This window comes from Meles meles, chromosome 21 (assembly GCF_922984935.1).
Source record: "Meles meles chromosome 21, mMelMel3.1 paternal haplotype, whole genome shotgun sequence".
NCBI lineage: Eukaryota > Metazoa > Chordata > Mammalia > Carnivora > Mustelidae > Meles > Meles meles.
Genome location: NC_060086.1, coordinates 32,530,961 through 32,551,348, shown reverse-complemented (window position 1 = coordinate 32,551,348; position 20,388 = coordinate 32,530,961). Strand labels below are relative to the sequence as shown.

Sequence of the window (20,388 nt, the reverse complement as noted above, 5' to 3'; positions counted from 1 at the left end):
ACAATCTCCATTTATAGATGAGGAATGTGAGACACAGAGAGGGTAAATAACTTGCCCAAGATCGCGCAGATGTAAGAAGTGGGGCTGGGATTCAAAGCCAGACGCCTGATTGCAGAGACCACAACTACGCTATACTACACGACAGCCCAACGTGCAGCACTTCTACTGGAGAAGCTAATCAAGTGATCTAAAAATTTTACATGCAAATAGAACCAGTTCCATTGACCTTTGTGACATCCCCGGCGGCGCCTTCCCAATGGCATAAACTGTGCTGTAACTCTCGCTTATGCGTGAGCGTAAAATCACTGTAACACCCAGGGGACTTACTTTATACCCAACCTGAATGGTCCGTAGAGACACATTTGACCCTTACCCAGGATGCTAAAAGCGGACAGCAAACTCTGGGAATCAGAACAGCCTCATCCTCCTGTTATTCCAGCACCTTCTGTATAAGGGAGGGACCAGCAGGACAGGAGAAGACAAGCAGGGTCTGCACTTCCAGAGCACTGGGACTCACTGGCGACCTGGCACTCCACGCAGCTCGACATGAATGGCGGCTGCCTGTCAAGGGAGCAAATAAGCTTTGCTCTTCCCGTTATCACCACAAGGGCTGGGAAGAAAGGAGGTATTCTGTTTTCCTATAATCTTTCAGTTCGAAATTTCTCTGATGTCAAACAGGACCCACAAGCATATATTATTGCAAAGGAAAACAACTTGCTACCAGCATGTGATGGCTTTCCATGGAGGAAAAGGGAAAAAACATGGGTGCTTTATTTCAGGTGTCATAATGATCCCTCTGCCTCCACGCTGATTATGGTTACCTGTACCCATACAACCTTCTGTAAACTGCTGTATTCATCTGAATGACAACAACCTCGACAAACACTCCAAAGCAAAGCCAGCTTGGTCCCTTACATCCCAAGGGAATACACTCCATCAGCACCTGATTTCCCATCAGCAAACACTAAGAGGCGGGTACAGGCAAAAGTGAACACTTTACCCGTGCTCCAATTTTATATCTACATGGTAACAAATTTTCTTCTTGATCATGAAACTAGAAACACAAAAATACATTCCACTACCACAACTACTTTTCGAACCTGTTGGCATGTTAAATTCTCTTCTGTTTCAAGAAAGGGAAATAATAAATACTGGGCGATGTCCTTTGGCATCTCGTGTGATTGTCTACAATTTCTATGGGAGGAGAATAATTTTATCTCTATTTGATAGAGGAGGAAACCATTTGTCCAAGAGTTTATCACTCCTTCTTATGGCTTGTCTCCTCATCTCCATTGCAGAGACAAGAAGGCCTAGATTTCTACAGGAATCCCATTCCTATATGGGACACTTGTGCCAAGACCAAGACCGCCATCATCTAGGGTGAACAGCAGACAATTCTTCCTTTTTCATTCCCTTACTTACAGAGATTAGCCAAAATAAGAGACTTGCTCATTTCCTTCCTCTTTCTAAGAAGTGAGGTAAACAGAAAATAACCTTCCCAAAACCCTTCAGAAAAGGTTATCTATGAGAGTTCAACGTGTCTTGCCAACACAGATGACTATTAATAAAACATAAGGTAAAAGCCTGATTCTGAGCTTTTCTGTGGTACGAAAAAAAGTGAAAGTGGAGTATTTTTAGCCCTTCCCAGCCTAACAGGATTTGACTGGAGGATCTTCTCTAAGTCTGGTTTTCCACGCATTGATCAAAACTGACCAAGGTTATAAGAGAAGGCAAATCACTTCCTGCCCAGACCGCCTACAACACAAACGAAGGGCACATTGCACACAGTCATCGGCAGGGGTCTGATCAGGCCGTGAAAGAGACAAAATGGCAGCATGTGAAATCCTCTCAGGACAAGCTTCTAGGCAAATATGGCTCAGAAAGCACCTTCTACTCCATGCGGTCTTTGCAGATCACTCTACCGCCAGGTGTCTCAGGGATCTCTCAATAAATAGCTCTCAATAAAACTTCCCCAAAAAAGCATCACTAACGCAGCCAAATGCCAATTCAGAACAATGCAGAAAGAGGTGGAGTTTTAACTTCCCCCTCAAGGTTTACTTTCTAAACATAAATCTGGTGAGAGAGGAACAAAAAGTTATTTGCATATGTAGGCAGTTTGATTTCCACCCAAATTTATGTTAGGGCTATGCATCTTTGGTTAGGCTCTTTCTGAGAAAAGCCTGGTGCCAAACAAAGCCTCAGAGAAATGTACAGACTCTTCTAAAATCAACCGCTTGAGATAATGTGGATGGTCCTTTCTGAATGTTTCTCTACAAGGGTAATCTTGAAAAAAAAAAAAAAAAGACAAAGTCAAGGTTAAGGTCATACATCAAAGCTGCACGGAAGTAAGAATGAGGTCAGTATTAACACAGAAAGAGATGTCGAACGGAGCAAGTGTTTTTCCCACTTCCTAAATGGGCTGAGAAGGGATGACCACATTTCGTAATGTATATATATGTCAAATCCCTATGTTGTACACCTAAAACTAATACGATGCTGCATATCAATTATTTTTCAAAGAAAAAAGAAGGAATTATTGTACTTGACCAAGCTATTCCAATATAAAATAAAAATACTTCTTATTTTGCATTTCAAATCCTGCTGGACTTTTTTCCCTCAGAGATGAAGAAAATATTCTTCCTTTACAGATGGAAGAAAAAAATGGAGCAAAAACTCGAGAATTTTCAGGGCGAAATCACAGAATTCAGGAATCTTCAATTATTTTTGGTATGCATCTAGGTTTCGGGGGAAAAAAAAAAAAACCAACCATGAATGAGCATTCCCAATCCAAAATGAAACTACGTGTTTACCGTCCAGTTCTTTTGAATTGTCTTAAACATTATTAGCAATAATAAACTGGCCTATTAATACACAAAGTCTTTGTTAAGCTTCTTAATTAAAGCTAATTTTGATTGCTCTTCATGCTGGTCACCCAAGTTAATGACAAACTAAGGTGCATCTTATTATCTAACCCAAATTGTATCCATCACCTTATTTTATAAGGACTTGATTTTAGTTGAGAAGCAGGCTTGTTGTTTTAAGTATTTAAAAATGAGGGGCGCCTGGGTGGCTCAGTAGAAAGAACGTGTGACTCTTAATCTCAGGGTCGTGAGTTCAAGCCCCATGTTGGATGTGGAGCCTAGCGCCGCACAATTAAAAAAATAAAAAATAAATATTTAAAAATGAGTAAGCTTGTCCCAGCTGAAAAATACTGTTGAACAATGGACTTAGCATCCTGCACATAAAAATGCAAGGAGTGGCATGATACAAACAAAATTTAGGGTCACCTGCACATTCCATGGTCTATGACATAAGCTGCCCTTCCAAAGAGTTACAAAGATAAACAGTCTCCCCAAAATAAAAGTGAAAAGCTAAGAAAATCCTGTTTTACCCATAAGGAAATGGAAAGACAGCAAGGATTCAACTGTTAGCTTCTAAAATTAATTTTCCGGGGAGCCTGGGTGGCTCAGTGGGTTAAAGCCTCTGCCTTTAGCTCAGGTCATGATCCCAAGGTCCTGGGATCAAGTCCCACATCAGGCTCTCTGCCTGGCAGGGAGCCTCTTCCTCCTCTCTCTCTGCCACCTCTCTGCCTACTTGTGATCTCTCTCTCTCTGTCAAATAAATAAAATCTTTTTTAAAAAATAAAATAAATAAAATTAAATTAATATTCCATGCCAAAAAAAAATTCAACTTCATTTCCTTATCATGACAATGTATAGAATACATTATACTTTAATGTATTCTATACCAATGTATAGAATACATTATACTTTAATGTATTCTATATGTATACTATAAAGTATAGAATTGTTGCATTACTATTTTGTACACTTGTAAAAGGACACTGTTAACTACGTGGAATTTAAAAAAACAATAAAAAATTCAACTGTATTTTCAATATAGACTACATTGTTTTCTGTTCCTCTCTGAAAGATGTTTTGAAAGTCAAACACATTTAGCTCTGAACTTCCACAGAAAAGAACAAAGATTAAAAAAAAAAAGAAGAAGAAGCAGCAGCCAAAGTGTGATAAAACTTACTAACTCAGACTATACAAATTCCGAACCTGCAGGAATCCAGATGTTTGGAATTAACATCTGTCTCTGCAGCATGTCACCTAATACAAGCACTGTGATACTGGTATTTACACAGACATCCAAAGGAGACAGTGTTCATACCCAGTAAAGTACTGATAGGATTGTAAAGCGCTGCATATAATGTACGGAAATGATGTAACCAGGCCCACGCTCAAACGGTTCTTTCTCCCAGCAGTAATGACCCATGTGGGCTGCCTTTTTCTGTCTGGCTCCCCCAGAATCTCCTAGAACCAATCCTGTTAAGAGAGCTGGGGTAAAGAAGTTTAGGGCTCTGGCACAGAGCCCAACTGTGGCCAGCTTGAGGATCACATCTATAACTTTCGTCTCAACCGTGCCAAGAAAGCACAAACCACACTTTGAAGTAATCATCTTGAGAGTCTTTGAAAATGCTCTGAACTTAGACATCTCCCTAAATCACACAGACTTCTTGCAACGATGAGTACATAAGCAAGCTTTTACTTCACTGGATCCATTCAGATGAAAGCTTGGGATAAAAGGACAATCAAAACTTCTCCATAGATTATCTTAAAAGCCATTTGTGTAGCCAACATCTTCTTAAAAAGAGTATTATTTAATGAGATAATAACGCAAGTATAAACAATAACCTCATGTGTAAAGTATGTTAGCAGTGTTAGGTCCAACTACGTACACACACACACACACGCACACGCACACACGCACACTCACACAGTCTCCCTTGCAGGTAATTTAAATGCCAAAACCACCAGTTCTTTGTCTTGGAAAAGATGCACTAACTTTGGCACCCTTTTCTTTTCTGTATTTCTTTTTTAGCCAATATATTTAATAAATTATTTCCCAGAAGGTCAATTTCTGTTTTCGAAAAACATCTGAGTCACTTGAGACGAGAACTACTTTATCTAAAAATGCACTGCATCATCCCTACCTGACATCCCAGACACTGGGCTCTTTCACACTGAGAGAATGTGGGCACTGGGACCCTGAGTACTTACTTGTTAAAAAAAGGTTCAATGAGTTTTGATCTGGCAGACACATGAATTTTTGGAGGGCTAAGAAAAGAACCTAACGAAGAAAAGAAGCAGAGTATTACACAGAGTCGAGGAGACAAAGCCTGAAAGTTCAGACAACGAACTATGTAATCAACAGCATGGCTCAGAAGGGTTAGAGGCACTCAGTAAGGGCCGGACGCCACACCAGGTAAGGGTCAACGGAGCCTCCTGTGCCCTCTCCATGCTCCACCCCAGCCCCTCCAATGCTGACCTACCAGCCCTCCCACTTCTATCTGGGTGAGCGGACCCTAGGGAAATGGAAGACAGGCAAGATCCACCCCAGCCCACGGTGTGTTTGGTGGAAACAGGTATGGTGGGTACCTAGGTAGTTCGCCATGGAGATGAAGCACAGCCCTGTGATATAAGCATCATAGCCGGCCTCGTGGAGCTGTTCCGTAGCTGTGTCGTAACTTGGAAAACCTTCCGCACTTTCTAAAGAGGAGAAAGAAAAAAGTTTTCCTAAGGATATCACAAATCGTGAAGACGGGCAGGCACACCGCCCCACCGAATCCAGATGGTACTGGTATGTGCCACAGAAGTATTCTCGACAAGCAGGAAAAGGCTACCTCCTTCTTAATTCTCTCTGCACAAGACCTCGCGGTGTGAGATAAAAGGGTCACTGAAAATGAGGGCTTGGGTCTAGACCAAAGAAATGGCTCAGTGACATCATCAAAGACCCAGCCACAGGCCTCCTGCCACCACAGTGGTGGGCACTATTTACGATCATGCCTAACTTGCCCTATGACAGATGATCCCTCTTCTGACCGCTTTCTGAAGTCCCAAGGAGCTTCTTCCCTGAGGACACGGGGACATAACAAGTATTTCAGTCACGACTAATGACAGCATGGATTTGATATTCATTTCCAGAATTTCCACTGTCTGAGTCTGAATCCATGTTCCACCATTAACCTGCTACGTGATCCTGGACAAGTCACTTCTCCTCTGGGCCTCCACTTTGGGAGAATGGAGATGAAAACCAATCCCCCCCCCCCCCCATGGAGTTTTTAGGAGGATCAAATGATCTGACGCCAGGAAAGCTCTCACATGGTGCTGGACACGTGGTCCATGCTCAGTCACTGGTAACCATCAAGACCCAGGCCTCCCTCCCAAAAGGCAAAAGGCCCTTCAATATTGGCAGCTCAATTCAACATTGCCCTCTGTTGTTTCCGAGCTATCAGATCTAAAGATGGAGGCACAACGAACTCCAAAGATCGATCAGAACTTACTGTCATGCTGCTCTGGAACGTGGGGCCACTTCGCAGGAGAGAGCATTTTACAACAGGATTCTTACATCACACTGACACACACACGTGCTGAGGACAATGTCTGGGAAGAGCGACTGGCTTTACAGTACATTCTCTGCCAGGTACCAGAATATTACATGGAAAGAATGGGATAAAATGGTAACTCCTAGGGGTGCTTGGTTTCGGCTTAGGTCATGATCTCAGCCATGAGCTCAAGCCTGGCCTCCAGCTCTGCGCTCAGTGCAAAGTCTGCTTGAGATTCTCTTTCTCTCCCTCTGCCCCTCCTGCTCATGCTCTCTAAAATAAACAAATAAATCTCAAAAACAAAAACAAAAAAACGGTAACTCATAAATATTTCCTAGAACCATTCTGGAAATGAATATCAAAAACACTGTAACGGAACCAAAAGCATGAATGGGAATTAACAATGAAAAGACTGTAACTATTCTTATGTGACTATAAGGCTCTTTAAGTAAGAATTTGTTAACCTCCATATTAAATATTAGACTCCAAGCTTTAAAAAAGTCTTTTTAACATGATAGCCAAGAAAGTAATATCCTCTACTCTACGACCAGCTGAAACACTATTTCCAAAATCAATTATTTCCATCATACTGTTATAGAGAAGGTCTAGGCTTTCTTCCCTCACCCTCAATCCTTTTCTTAATTCCTTTTTTGGACTATTACCCAGAAAGGCAAGCAAATAGCTGTAATCTTGGCTGCTTTAGTACCCTCCATTGTCAATTTCCGAACCATCAGTCCAATTATCAATGTCTTCAGAAGTTTGCAGGCTGCAGCCAATGGAATGCTAATTACAGCATCAGCAGCAAAATAAAGTGTAAAGGAACCAAGGAAGAGACACGTGGCAGGTTCACCAAACACCTGGGTAGGGACCCAGGGACCAGGACATGGTAACACATCTCTGCCCCAAGAAACATTTTCCCTACTTCTGGTTCTCCTCGATGCTGCTGTCCCACAGCTAAGCCACCTCTGATGGGAGGCAAGGCTGGAGACTCTCCTTCCTCATCTGGAAACCCAGGTCTTGGGCTTTTCTGAGACAAAAGTGTATTTTCACCCTCTGGCAATTAATCACCAATTCTTTGTCTCTGCTTAAACAATTCACTACAGAAAAGAAAAACACATCAAGTTTTGGGAGAATTCCAAGTATTAGGAAATTAAAGCCCTGAAGCTTTAATTGCTAAACTTCTCAATGAATGGGCTACCCCACCCAAATCTATAAACATAAAACAGACATAAGATTACGAGACCAGGGCGCCTGGGTGGCTCAGTGGGTTAAAGCCTTTGCCTTCAGCTCAGGTCATGATCCCAGGATACTGGGATCCGCCTGCATTGGACTCTCTGCTCGGTGGGGGGTCTGCTTCCTCCTCTCTCTCTGCCTGCCTCTCTGCCTACTTGTGATCTCTGTCTGTCAAATAAATAAATAAAATCTTAAAAAAAAAAAGATTATGAGACCATCTCTATTCAGAAAGCAGTAATTCAACACAGGGCATGAGCAAGTTAACTCCGCCAAAATCTGTACATGTGCGTATGTCTAGAGCAGGTTCCTCTTTCTTCTGTGACACCCCTGATCACAAGCCCTGGGGGCACTGTCGGGATCCCTTTATTTTCTTACCGACTTTAGGAGGGTTGAAAGGCGTCTCTTTTAACCGCTTTTCCAATTCTGCGAGAGATGTGTTATTAATGATATCCTGCAAACAAGGAAGCAGAGAATTATGAGCTTTAATCATCTCTGCATAACATACAGGAGAGATTCACTGAATGTCAGGACCGGGGGAAAAAAAGAAGTATATCTAGCTTTGTTCCCTTACATTCTTTAAAGAAACACAAGAGTCATGGTTTCGTCAACGTGAAAGAGAGACAGCAGAGGTCAGGTTCACCGTGCAGGAAGTAGCACCATAGGACAGGTCTTTGGAGATGTGTCAACTACCTACAGGACTTGGACCAGAAAGGTGTGCTATTCTGGCATTTAGTTCACTCAGTGAGGTGAAGTCACTTGACAAAACAACAAGTGATTTCACTTTTACCTGAGTTTTCCTGATTAGAAAATATAACCAGAACACATAAAATCAAGAAAATAAAAACCAAATATATAAAATCAAGAAAATAATGAAGTGTCTACATGTGTAACTATTCAGAAATGCATTATACATATATATGTATATGAGAATATACATGTGTGTGTATATTTTTTTCTTTTTCTTTTTTAGTAAGATCTGTGCCCAGCATGAGGCTTGAACTCATGACCCAGAGATCAAGAGTCACATGCTCTACTGACTGACCCAGCAAGGTACTCCACTCCACCCCCCCAAAAATACATTATATATTTTAATATGAAAAATGTTTACATTCAGGGGTGCCTGGGTGGCTCAGTGGGTTAAGCCTCTGCCTTCAGCTCAGGTCATGATCTCAGGGTCCTCTGATAGAGCCCCGCATCAGGCTCTCTGCTCAGCAGGAAGCCTGCTTCCCTACTCTCTCTCTGCCTGCCTCTCTGCCTCCTTGTGATCTCTCTCTCTGTGTCAAATAAATAAATAAAATCTTTAAAAAAAAAAAGTTTACATTCAAACACAGTATAGGGGAGAAAAAGAGTAATTCCAACACCCAAAGACAAGCACTAATCATATTTCGATATATTTATCTCGAGTCTTTTTCTCATTTTTTTTTTCTTTTTTGGGCGTATTTGAAAATAACATTTCAATTAGACCAGAATTCCAAGCTCCTAGTAGTGATTCAGAACAATTCAAAACACAGATTATCAGTGAGAGCTCCGATTTTAAAAATTACCTTAAAAGGTTGTGTGCTGGCCATCAATTTTGTATCCAGGAGTCTGAAAACAAAAGAAAATGTTAATAAGGTAAACACAATACACAACAGTGTCCAAAATGTTATCTTTGACTCAAATGAAGAGCCAGCCTCCGGTTCTAGAAGACAAGAGAATTAAGCGCGTGAGCCACTGTGACCTAGCACTGATTCCACTGCTACGTCAGACGGGCTCAGTCCTCTCAACCCTCTTCATCGAGAGGCTCTATCGCGCTCAGGGCACAAGTTCTAGAACTGCTTGTACCCCAGGCTACATCGATTCCAAGGGGAAGGCGAAGATCTTCGGAAGTTTTCCTGCAGTTCAAATACTGCGTAGATCTAGTTCCCCAAGTTCCTAGCTACTGTACTACCCAGATTTGCACACAATAAACTCTTGGAGGCTCAAATCTGCATTTGGTAGTTTCACGCTATTGTTTTTTCTTAGAATTCTGTTTCAGAGATTGGAATAATGGAAAAAAAAAAAAAAAAAGGAGACAGATACTAGTATGAAAACTCTTGCCTTTGACACAAATGTGAACAGTGGAGATAACAGGGCCAAATTAGGCCAGACGTAAGAGCAATGGCTCTGTGACCACACTGGTCCGTCTTCAGATGGGTCCTCAAACACAGACCCTAGCTCTGCAGGCTCCACGTGGCTGACATGTGACCCGCCAGACATGCGACAGAACAGAAATACCCTGCCACCTTAACCGTGGGAGCCACTATCAGGTTAAGGCACCAACTTAGAGATGAGGGGAAAAGTCTCCAGCCGGGCAGTTCTCGACTGGCCACAGGACACTGTCAACTGGTCACGTGACTGGGACAGGGCCCGTCCAGCGGACAAGACAGACAAGAGCCCACTCAGGAGAACTGCATGCACTCTTCAGAGAGCAGGGTGTGGGGTGAAGAAAAAGCCGGGTGCTCTCAGTTCAAATTCTGGTTTTTAATGCAATAAAATCAATCATGAGCTATAAAAGCAAGCAGTCACAGTTGGCCCTAGAAACCATTAACCAGCTATTAGCAGCTGGATTGATCCATGTTCGGGTAACTACTATTATCACTATTTATTACCTGTTTGTATCTTATACAGCAGGAGAACTCTTCTGAGTGAAGGATAACGAATCCCCAAAGATAGCTTACCTGGGGAAAACACACGTTGTCATCTCCTTAAACTCATTTAGGTCCTAAAAGAAAAACAGACAGACGACGACTTGCTGTGATTTTACTAATACAGTCACAATACTGAAAATACACATAAGTATTTCAAGCTCCATAGCTCTCTTCTCAAACTGTGATTCCTCACAGAGGCCCTTTAAGCTCAACTGTCAGATCCGCTCCTACGTAATAATCACTTTCCGAAAATCGTCACAATGTCCTCACTGACTGGGAATCGTATGATCTGACATAAAACTTCTGCATAACCAAAGCAGAAAAAAATTGAGCATGTTATGCCTGAAACAGAGGAAGGGGGCAAAGTTTCTAATATATGTAGAAAGCTTCCAGTAATAGTTCTATCAAATAAATCCGTCAAAACAATGAGGCTAGCAGAGTTATGTAAGTAAAATGGTTTATACAGGAAATGGACCTACTGTAAACTAGGCTATACCTTCACTGAGAACGTCTCCAAAATGCTAGTTAAAATGGCCATTAAAACACTGACTTTCCAATGTGCACAGAGCATGCTTTAACTACTCAGAAAACTGCTGAAGAAGCCCCCGTAGCAAGTGCCTAAATTAGACAATTCATTTCCCAGTTTATTTTGATCAGGAAGTCTAAAGCCGAAATGAGATGGATCTAATTTTGAATGAACTCATTTCCATACATAATTGCCATAGCAGACTGAGTAGTCACACTCCTGACCTTTTGTAACTATGCTTCTCTTCAGCGTTATTCATGCTTCGCAGCAAACTGCCATTTCCAATTAGCTTTCCAAGCCTGTAAATACAGGCCGTATTTAGCCAGTTTGGAATATTTACCAGCTTTTCAATGGCTATCATTAAATTGACAGACAATACATGAACAAGTGGTTTCAGTACTGAGGTCGAACAAAAATGCAAGAACAGGGGCGCCTGGGTGGCTCAGTGGGTTAAAGCCTCTAGCCCAGCATCCTGGGATAGAGCCCCGCATCAGGCTCTCTGCTCAGCAGGGAACTTGCTTCCCCCTCTCTCTCTGCCTGCCTCTCTGCCTACTTGTGATCTCTATCAAATAAATAAATAAAATCTTAAAAAAAAAAAAAAAAGGTTACACTCCTTGTCTGAGGAGCTAATCACCTAGAAGAAAGGGACGGGGTGAAGAAAAACCATATGCTCAAAAGCTATATCGTTCTGTGGGAGTTCAGAGAAGGAAAAAAAGCAGCTCCTGGGCAAGGCAGCAGACAGGGAAACCTTCGGGGAAGAGGCATGCACTAGACCTTGGTAAAGCTGTACACAGGCAAATGAGGAGGAGAGCCGGAGACAATTCAGAGAGGAGGAAATCGTAGAGCAAAGCCACAGACAGGCAAAAGCACAAAGCAGTCCCAGGAACAAATGAGCCAGTCTTGCTGGGATTAAGGAGGGTTGTAAGTGACTAGAAGGTACAGGGCTGTGGGGCCAGATCACAGAACTCTTGTCATGCCAGGCTAAAAAGAATCAGCTGTAGAGAAAAGCAAAGAACGTGGGATTAGGTTCAGAATTTTGAGCAGGGTCAGTGATGTGAACAGAACCATGTGTCAGAAGATTATAAAACTGGCACAATCAGAAGATACTCATTTGTTAAATCAGTATTTAATGCCCGCTATGTGTCAAGCTCTGTTTGGTTAAACCAGTCACTTCTCTGGTTTAAAGGTCAAAAAATCATGAGAGGAGCTGCTATGCTTTGGTCTAATTGGTCAAAAGAAGTGGTTGACCTGAAGTAACCATCAGCTCTTTACATCTGGACACTGCCCATTCACACCCATCATCTTTGAGACTCAGCACCAGGAAGTCTTTGAGTCCCAGAGGGCGTGATACCGTTTTCATGAGAAGCAATGACAACGTTGAGGTTGCGGAAACAGGGCAAGGGGAGCAAGAGACCCGCGGTAGTCAGAGCTGGGCTTTGTTGGGCTTTTCCAAAGAAAGTCATCAAGATCCCGATGGAACAATGTCTCATAAGAAAGGTGAAGTGGGGCGCCTGGGGGGCTCAGTGGGTTACGTGTCTGACTCTTCATTTTGGCTCAGGCCATGATCTCAGGGCTTTGAGCCTGAGCCCCATGTCAGGCTCCACACTGGGCATGGGACCTGTCTAAGATTCTCTCTGCCCCTCCTCTCCCCGGCAAAAGAAAACAGAGAGAACAAATAAAGGAGAGGGAGGACATGGTGATGGGAGGCAAGCAAGATGAGCCCAGGTGCACAGTTACGGAGCAGAAGAAGAGAAAGTCTTTTCCTAAAGAGCCAAAGAGGTGTATGCCTTGGTGCCCCGAACCAGCCTGGCTCCAAGAGCAAAAAAACACCACGGTTAACGGAGACTCTAAGGGAAGCGGCCTAGCAAGACGTCATCACAAATTGTGCAGGACCCGACCTGCTTTAGTCGACCTGAAACACTGCTCACCTTCAATGGCCCCATTACGGCCAATGTTAGCAGCAGCACACTAGAAGCCCACGCCTGTGGCCGGAAACCCCTGCCCAGCACTAAGCGAAAAAAAAAACCACACTGGCATCAAGTCGAAACAAATGTTCAACTCTGCTCTGGCAATGGCAGGCGACCGAAGATCCCTTACAGTGACTGGTAAGTTCCTCTCTTCAAAAAGGTAACCCCGAGCACACGAGACTGTCTCTGGGAACGTGCTGCATACGAGGGAAAAGCATTCACGGTACAGGGCGCTTTCTCGGTAATAAGGAATTGTGGGGGTTCCTTTTTCTTTATGTTTTTATTTTAATTCCAGTTAACACACAGTGTTGTTAGCGTCACGTGCACAACACAGCGATTCAACACTTGCGTACGACACCCAGTGCTCGTCCCAAGGGCACTCCGTTCCCACCACCTGTTCCCTCCATCCTCCCCACTCCCCCCCCCCACCTCCCCCCAACTATCAGTGTGTTCTCTGGAATTAAGCGTCTGTTTCTTGGTTTGTCTCTCTCTTGCCTTTTTCCCCCCCTTTACTCATTTGTTTTTCTTGTCTTCAACTCCACATGTAAGCGAAATCCTATGGTATTTGTGTTTCTCTGGCTGAGTGCTTTCACTTAGCCTAATACGCTCTAGTTCCATTCACGTCAAGTCGTTGCAAATGGCAAGAAACGGTGGATTTTTAACCCAGGTGGGCAGGCAGAGAGGTCACTTACCGCAGGCAGAGGGCAGTAGAACTGATGAACCGTGTGCATGACATCCAAGAGCATGTTGTGTCCAATGACGAGTTTTCCCTAAAGAAAGTCAGGGTTAAGCAGAAGGCTTCTTGGCACAAAATTTTATTAGGGCTTGAGAGTGAGATGTATGGTTCAGATTCTATGAGGATTTTGTACTGAACTTACCTTTTGATATTAAAACAAAAAACAAACAACAACAAAAAAAAAACCCTGCAGGGGCACCTGGGTGGCTCAGTGGGTTAAGGCCTCTGCTTTCAGCTCAGGTCATGGTCTCAGGGTCCTGGGATCGAGCCCCACGATGGGCTCTCCGCTTAGCGGGGAGCCTGCCTCCTCCTCTCTCCCCGCCTGCCTCTCTGACTACCTGTAATCTCTATCAAATAAATAAATAAAATATTAAAAAAAAACAACCCTGCAAATAAATAAGTTAGGGCTGGTTTTATTCCTCTTCAGTCTTGAGTGCTCAATCCGTTCTGCAAAGTAAAAACCCCAATGACTTTGATTTCATTGATCGTCTCTGCTTTTTATTAATCTTGCCATCCTCAAGAATCAGAAGGGGTAAAATTTTTATTGAAGGGCTCAAAAAAGTAAATGAAAAGGCTAAGTACCCTGAGCTGTCAATAATTTGTGAACGGGCTCCAAATATCTATCCTAGAAGCATATTCCTTAAAACAACTCAATTATTTTTAAAAGATATATTCATGACAATGGGGAAAGGTAAAAATAATTAATTTCTTATTCTATTAAAGAGAATGAATTCTCGTTCCCTTCAAATCTATGTCAAAATTCACAGGGCATGTTCTTAAATGCCATTTCCGGTGCAACTGATTGCTTTTCTACCAGCTGAAGTACAGTATGTGCTCAAGAAACCACTCCTTCGTGATAAAAACTAGACTACCAAAATGGCACGTCGTCTTCGCTTTAGCCAGCCAGGTGACACCATTTTTTAACAGAAAGCGTCTGGCCGTCACAGTGGGGCTTCTGACTGTGTCCCAGGGCACCGTCAGAGGGAAACGTCTCGACTCATAGGGCTAAACGTAATTCTTAGAAATAAAAAGTTCTATACGAAATCTTCCAAATCCAACAGCCAAGCTGTCCTTTGGGCTTGGTAACACCACAGTAGTACCTCGTGCCAGAACTGGGCTTCTAAATACCATTATCCAATAAAAAGAACCAGGGGTCCTTGGAGAACTCATGGATTCTAGAACTGAGGCAGGGAAAATACCACGTGGTCTGAACATCCTGTGATGCCAGAGAATGAGGAGGTACTCAAAAAGGATGGGGGCCGGGGCGCCTGGGTGGCTCAGCCAGTTAAGCATCTGACTCTTGATTGCGGCTCAGGTCATGATCTCAGGGTGGTGAGATTGAGCTCCACATGGCGCTCCATGCTGGCCATGGACTCTGTGCTTAAGATTCTTCCTCTCCCTCTGCTCCTCCCCGACCCCCACCCAGTCCCCCACCAAAAAAGAAAAAAAAAAAAAAAAAAAAAAAAACAAAACAAAAAAGGGGCTTGTTCAAAGAACACAGAAGCCAACCTAAAGAAGCTCCAATGGCCAAAGGTGGTACAATTTGAGCAACGAAAGAAACAAAATGCTAGACGATAATCTGTAGAATAAAATAAATTCCCCCGAGTCCATGCTCCTAAATATTGTTTTAAATGAATAAACAAACAGGAAGGAAGGGACAGCTCTTCCTTACAGAAGAATTCCAAGAACAAATGTAGAAAGAAAGAGAAAATACAAACTTGCCATTAAAACCCCAGAGTAATAATGGCTGTGGGCAAAATCCACCAAGACGCTGTATTACTGGGCAAGAGTCCGAAAAAACGGGCTTCCCATGGTCTTAAAGTATCTCCCCCAGTTTATTAACCACGAAGGGAATGTTACAGAACACAAATCCAGCGGACAGCACCTCCCCCAAGTGATCAAGGCCAACATCAGGAGCTATCATTTCTGTGGCATTCTTGCCAGGACTGTATACCCCCAATCCAATCACAAGAAAAGATGGGACAAACCCACACTGATGGATATTTGACAAAGTGATAATCAAGATTCTTTAAAAGCATTGAGATTCTACGGGTGCCTGAGTGGCTCAGTTGGCTCACCATGTGACTTTTTTTTTTTTTTCCCCCACCATGTGACTCTTGATTTCGGCTCAGGTCACGATCTCAGGGTTAGGGGATCAAACCCGCATCAGGCTCCGTGCTTTAGCGCAGAGCCTGCTTATCCCTGTCCCTCTGCTCCTCTCTGGCTCAAGCACACTCGCTTTCTCTCTCTCTCTCTCTCTCTCTCCAATAAATAAATAAAATCTTTAAGAACAAAAATACTGAGATTACAATAGACAATGAAAGATGGTCCAGACTGCTGAAGACTAAGGAAAAGAAACAAGTAAACGCAATGTGGGGTCCTGGAAAGAACCATGAACGCAGTGAGAAAAGTGATGATGTTCCAGTAAGACCTAGAGTCTGGTTCATAACATCGTACCAGCTTTCACCTCCTGATTCTGGTAACTGCAGGATTATAGGAGGCATTCGAAGGGTAGCGAGGTGAGGGACCTAGGGAAACCCTGTACTGTTTCTGTGACTTCTGTGAGTGTAAAATTCATACTAAATTAAGTTTTTTAACATTACAGAAAACACAGATTTACTACTAAGAGAAGAAGGGAAAGACTGCGGTGTAACGTAAATATTTACGAGTACTGAGTATTCACTGGCTTTACAGACCCCGTGTCTGTGTTTTTAAGGTATGTGACCTCTAGATTTTAAAAGTCTGGGTCACTGATAAAAGGGACTTTTCCTGGTAGTATACTTTGTGATGTTAACTACCAACAGTCAACAACGTGCTGTGCATTGGTCTGTAGGAGATGGACCACAAGGAGACACACACAGCCAGCTAAGGCATCTGAGTACGAACCAGGCCAACAGACCCAACTATCAGAACAGCCACGAGAGAGCTGAAAGTCAAGTGACCCCCCCCAACAGGTCTGCACTCAGGGCCAGCCTCAGTCAAATCAACCACTTCTCTGAAATCTCTGGCTGAGTGTCGATGATACAAGCAAAGGCGACCACAAACTCCTCCTTGCTTCTCTGGATGCCAGAGTCTTAGCCACTTATGAACAGACTCATCAGACTTCCCATCCCGTTCTGGTTACTTCACTGTCTTCTCTCAAGGGGCACAATTCCTTCTCCCATGGCCAACTACTCCAGGAACAGGAAGTCTTAGCCTCCAGGCGATTGAGCATCCCAGCGAGCTGTCTGACTCGAATGTGTAATCCGCAAAACCACCAGCAGCCTGACCCAGTGTATCTACGCAAGGTGTGGAAGCCTCTTTTCCAAAAGGTTAGGGAACAAGCAAAAATGTCCACCATACTGATCGCAAAATGCTCTAGCCTATTTACAAAAATGCCTGGGTGGCTCAGTGGGTTAAGCCACTGCCTTCGGCTCGGGTCATGATCTCAGGGTCCTGGGATCGAGTCCCACATCAGGCTCTCTGCTTGGCGGGGAGCCTGCTTCCTCCTCTCTCTCTGCCTGCCTCTCTTTCTGCTTGTGATCTCTCTCTGTCAAATAAATAAATAAAATCTTTAAAAAAAAACAAAAATGGTCAACACATTTTGAAAACTTAGCAAATATCATCAAGGCTACCACACAGAAGATCCAGTTACATTTGTGCAGAAGAACTCAACATAATTATTTTTATCCTCCAGATTCTTCTAAGTATGGAACAAAAACACCCTCAGTCAGATACCACATTATCTCTCCCTATACTCCTTACTTGCTTATTCTACTTCCTGAGAATGGTTTTGAGAATAATAAAGGTTAGTTCATGTAGCCGTATAAGGAAATCATAATATAATCTTCCCACATTTTGTACAAAAAGAACCTTTTTAATTTTATTTTTTTTAATTTTTTAAAATATTTTATTTATTTGACAGAGAGAAATCACAACTAGGCAGAGAGGAAGGCAGAGAGGAGGAAGCAGGCTCCCCGCGGAGCAGAGAGCCCGGTGAGGGGCTCGATCCCAGGACCCTGGGATCATGACCTGAGCCGAAGGCACAGGCTTTAACCCACTGAACCACCTAGGCGCCCCAATTTTTTTATTATTAAGTAATCTCTACACCAACGTGGGGCTCGAACTCAGAACCCTCAGATCAAGAGTCACAAGCTCTACAGGCTGAGCCAACCAGGCGCCCCTACGAGAAAACCTTCTGGAAAATGGTACAGATCCTATCAGCAATTATGATGTCACTGAGCACATTATAACCACGATCTCCCTCCACACCAGGTAAATATTCTACACGCGGCCAAATGTGTAACTGGCAATGACGACTTAAGCATTTCAACCTACATGTTGCACTCAGGAATCTAGTTAAAAAGAAAAAGCCTGAGGGTGCCTGGGTGGCTCAATCATTAAGCATCTGCCTTTGGCTCAGGTCATGATTCCAGGGTCCTGGGATCCAACCCCACATCAGTCTCCCTGATGGCAGGGAGCCTCCCTCTCCCTCTCCCACTTCCCCTGCTTATGTTCCCTCTCTCGCCATCTCTCTGTCAAATGATAAATAAATAAAAATCTTAAAAAAAAAAAAAAAAAAAAGCCTGGTTCACTTACCGAATTGGCAATGGCGTGGATGACTCTAGAAAATCCCACAGCATCATTCAGTTCTTCCTGATTTAGAGAAACAAACCAAGACAACTACTGACATACAGATATTGCTTATTTGAACAGGTTAAAGCATAGCCCCCCGAAACACTTTAGTGTTATCCTGAGTTAGATAGCTTTAGTTTCCCTGTTCTGTCTTCATCATCCCAAAGAACTGCCTCTGAAATAACCTATGTACACACCTTTCTTCTGTTTTTAAATGTGGAATGAGCAGGTCCCAAAGTATTCATTAGTTACTAAAATAACCATACCGAGGGTTTACCCATCACTTCGCATCATCTGCTGAAATTTCCAAGTCCCGCAAGTGGCCTTGAAAACACAAACTCTTTGGAGCTGCCACCTGCTGGCCAAACTCAATACTACATTGAATTCGGAGGAAGCCCAGCCAGCAGCTGGCTGACTGATCCAATCAAGCATTGTCGTAACTACTGGCTTTCTTCCTTGCCAAATGCATTTTCCTACATTTAAGACATAGCACTCTGAGACTCAGCCTCACCCAGTTTCTTCTCTCCTTTCCTCCCCGTGATGTCCTAAGAGGCTCAGTTTCTCTATCTGGACACCCTGTCCTTAGCGCTATGCTGGATGTACCTGCTGTCCCTTCCTGTCTCATCAGAGCTCAGTTACTTGAGACTTCTCTCCTCCGCTCACTAGCTCCTTGCAGCCCTCTGCTCTCTGGCCTCGCCCTCAGTGAAACTGCTCATCTCTCCAAACCACTCCCAAGGCTAACACGCAATGGCGGGGATAGGGAGAAACTGGAACACTTGTTCCCTGGTGGTGGGAATGTAAAGTAGTACGGTCGCTAAGGAAAACGGTATGGCAGTGCCCCAGAAAATTAAATACAGAATTTCCCTACGACCCAGCGATTTCATGCCTGGATATATACCCGGAAGAACTGAAAGCAGGGACTCCAAGAGATACCCGCACACCCATGATCAGAGCAGCACTATTCCCAAGAATCAAAAGGCAGAAGGACCAAGTGTCCATGACAGATGGATGAAGAAAGCGTGGTCTCTACAGACAGCGGGCTACTAGTCAGCTTAAAAAGGAAGGGAATCCTGACACCTGCTACTGCACGGCTGAAGCCGGAGGACAGTGAGCTGAATGAACTAAACCAGCCCCCAAAGACAAATGCTGGAAGATTCCACTTACATGAGGTGCCTAGAGTGGTCTGACTCACAGAGATAAAGTAGAAGGGTGGATGGCAGGGGCTGGCGGGGGCAGACAGTATTTAATGGGATGAGAACGGTTACAGGGAAGGACGGTGTGTCTACACAAGGGGAAAACACTTAACACTACAGAACTGTGCACTTCGAAACAGGAGAGTAAATTTTCTGTTATGTGTACTTTCCCACAATTGAAATTTCTTTTTAATTTTTAAGAATATATTTTTTAAAAAACTTTATAATCCTATGCAAATGTTTGAATGACATTTTTTAGGACTTTCTCTCAGACAGACTGTTAACTCTTAGGAAACGCCATGAATCATTCATTCTGGGGCACCTGGGTGGCTCAGGCGGTTAAGCGTCTGCCTTTGACTCAGGGCATGATCCTGGGATCCTGGGATCAAGCCCCGTGTCAGGCTCCCTATTCAGCAGAGCATCTGCTTCTCCCTCTGTTCCTCCCTCCTGCTCGGTGCTCACTCGCTATCTCGCTTTCTCTCTCAAATAAATAAATAAATCATTTGTTCTCACGCCCTCTGCACCTACCCTAATGCTTGAACACACGGTGAATGCACTACAAATGGCGACGAAGTAATTTCACTTAAATGTTCACTGTTCCTTGTACCCAGAGGTCCTTCTTGTCAGGTGGATGAGCAGATGAATTCCTGGAAGGATGAGTGCTGCGCTGGGGTCCCTGCTAAGTATCTCAGTTCCCTGGGGTCTCAGATTTCTGTCTTGTTCTCCCCTCTGTCGTCTGGGTTGGAATTCTAGCTCTCAAAACCGTTATTAAACTTTTACTGCAACACTTAAAAATCATTACTATTTAAAAAACTATTCCCAAGGCTGAACCCAGTGGCCACATCTCCGTCTTTATCCTTAACTTCTTCTCTGTTGACATTCCCCTCTTCGAACATTCTCTTCCCTTGGCTGCTGGTCACCAGATCCTCTGGGTACATTTTCCTACTTCTGCTTATCATTTAAATGCCAGATCCCTCAGGAACCTAGCCCAGACCATCTTATCCTCGTTCTTCAGCACAGGGTAGGGGCTCCAGGCCAGTCCTGGTCTCCCCGTCAGTG

General features: G+C 43.6%; 1 protein-coding gene across 3 annotated transcripts in view; it reads right to left on the bottom strand.

Moving 5' to 3' along the window:
* Nucleotides 1-20,388, bottom strand: part of PARN (poly(A)-specific ribonuclease) — a 155,231-nt gene that overhangs the window by 114,531 nt on the left and 20,312 nt on the right. For all 3 annotated transcript variants that reach the window (XM_045993835.1, XM_045993834.1, XM_045993836.1), the window contains exons 12-18: nucleotides 18,101-18,157; nucleotides 13,479-13,556; nucleotides 10,324-10,367; nucleotides 9,169-9,211; nucleotides 8,000-8,075; nucleotides 5,445-5,555; nucleotides 5,067-5,136 (exon numbers count right to left, since the gene is read on the bottom strand). In XM_045993835.1, the coding sequence (XP_045849791.1) occupies nucleotides 5,067-5,136; nucleotides 5,445-5,555; nucleotides 8,000-8,075; nucleotides 9,169-9,211; nucleotides 10,324-10,367; nucleotides 13,479-13,556; nucleotides 18,101-18,157 (479 nt within the window). The remainder of the gene's footprint in view (nucleotides 1-5,066; nucleotides 5,137-5,444; nucleotides 5,556-7,999; nucleotides 8,076-9,168; nucleotides 9,212-10,323; nucleotides 10,368-13,478; nucleotides 13,557-18,100; nucleotides 18,158-20,388) is intronic.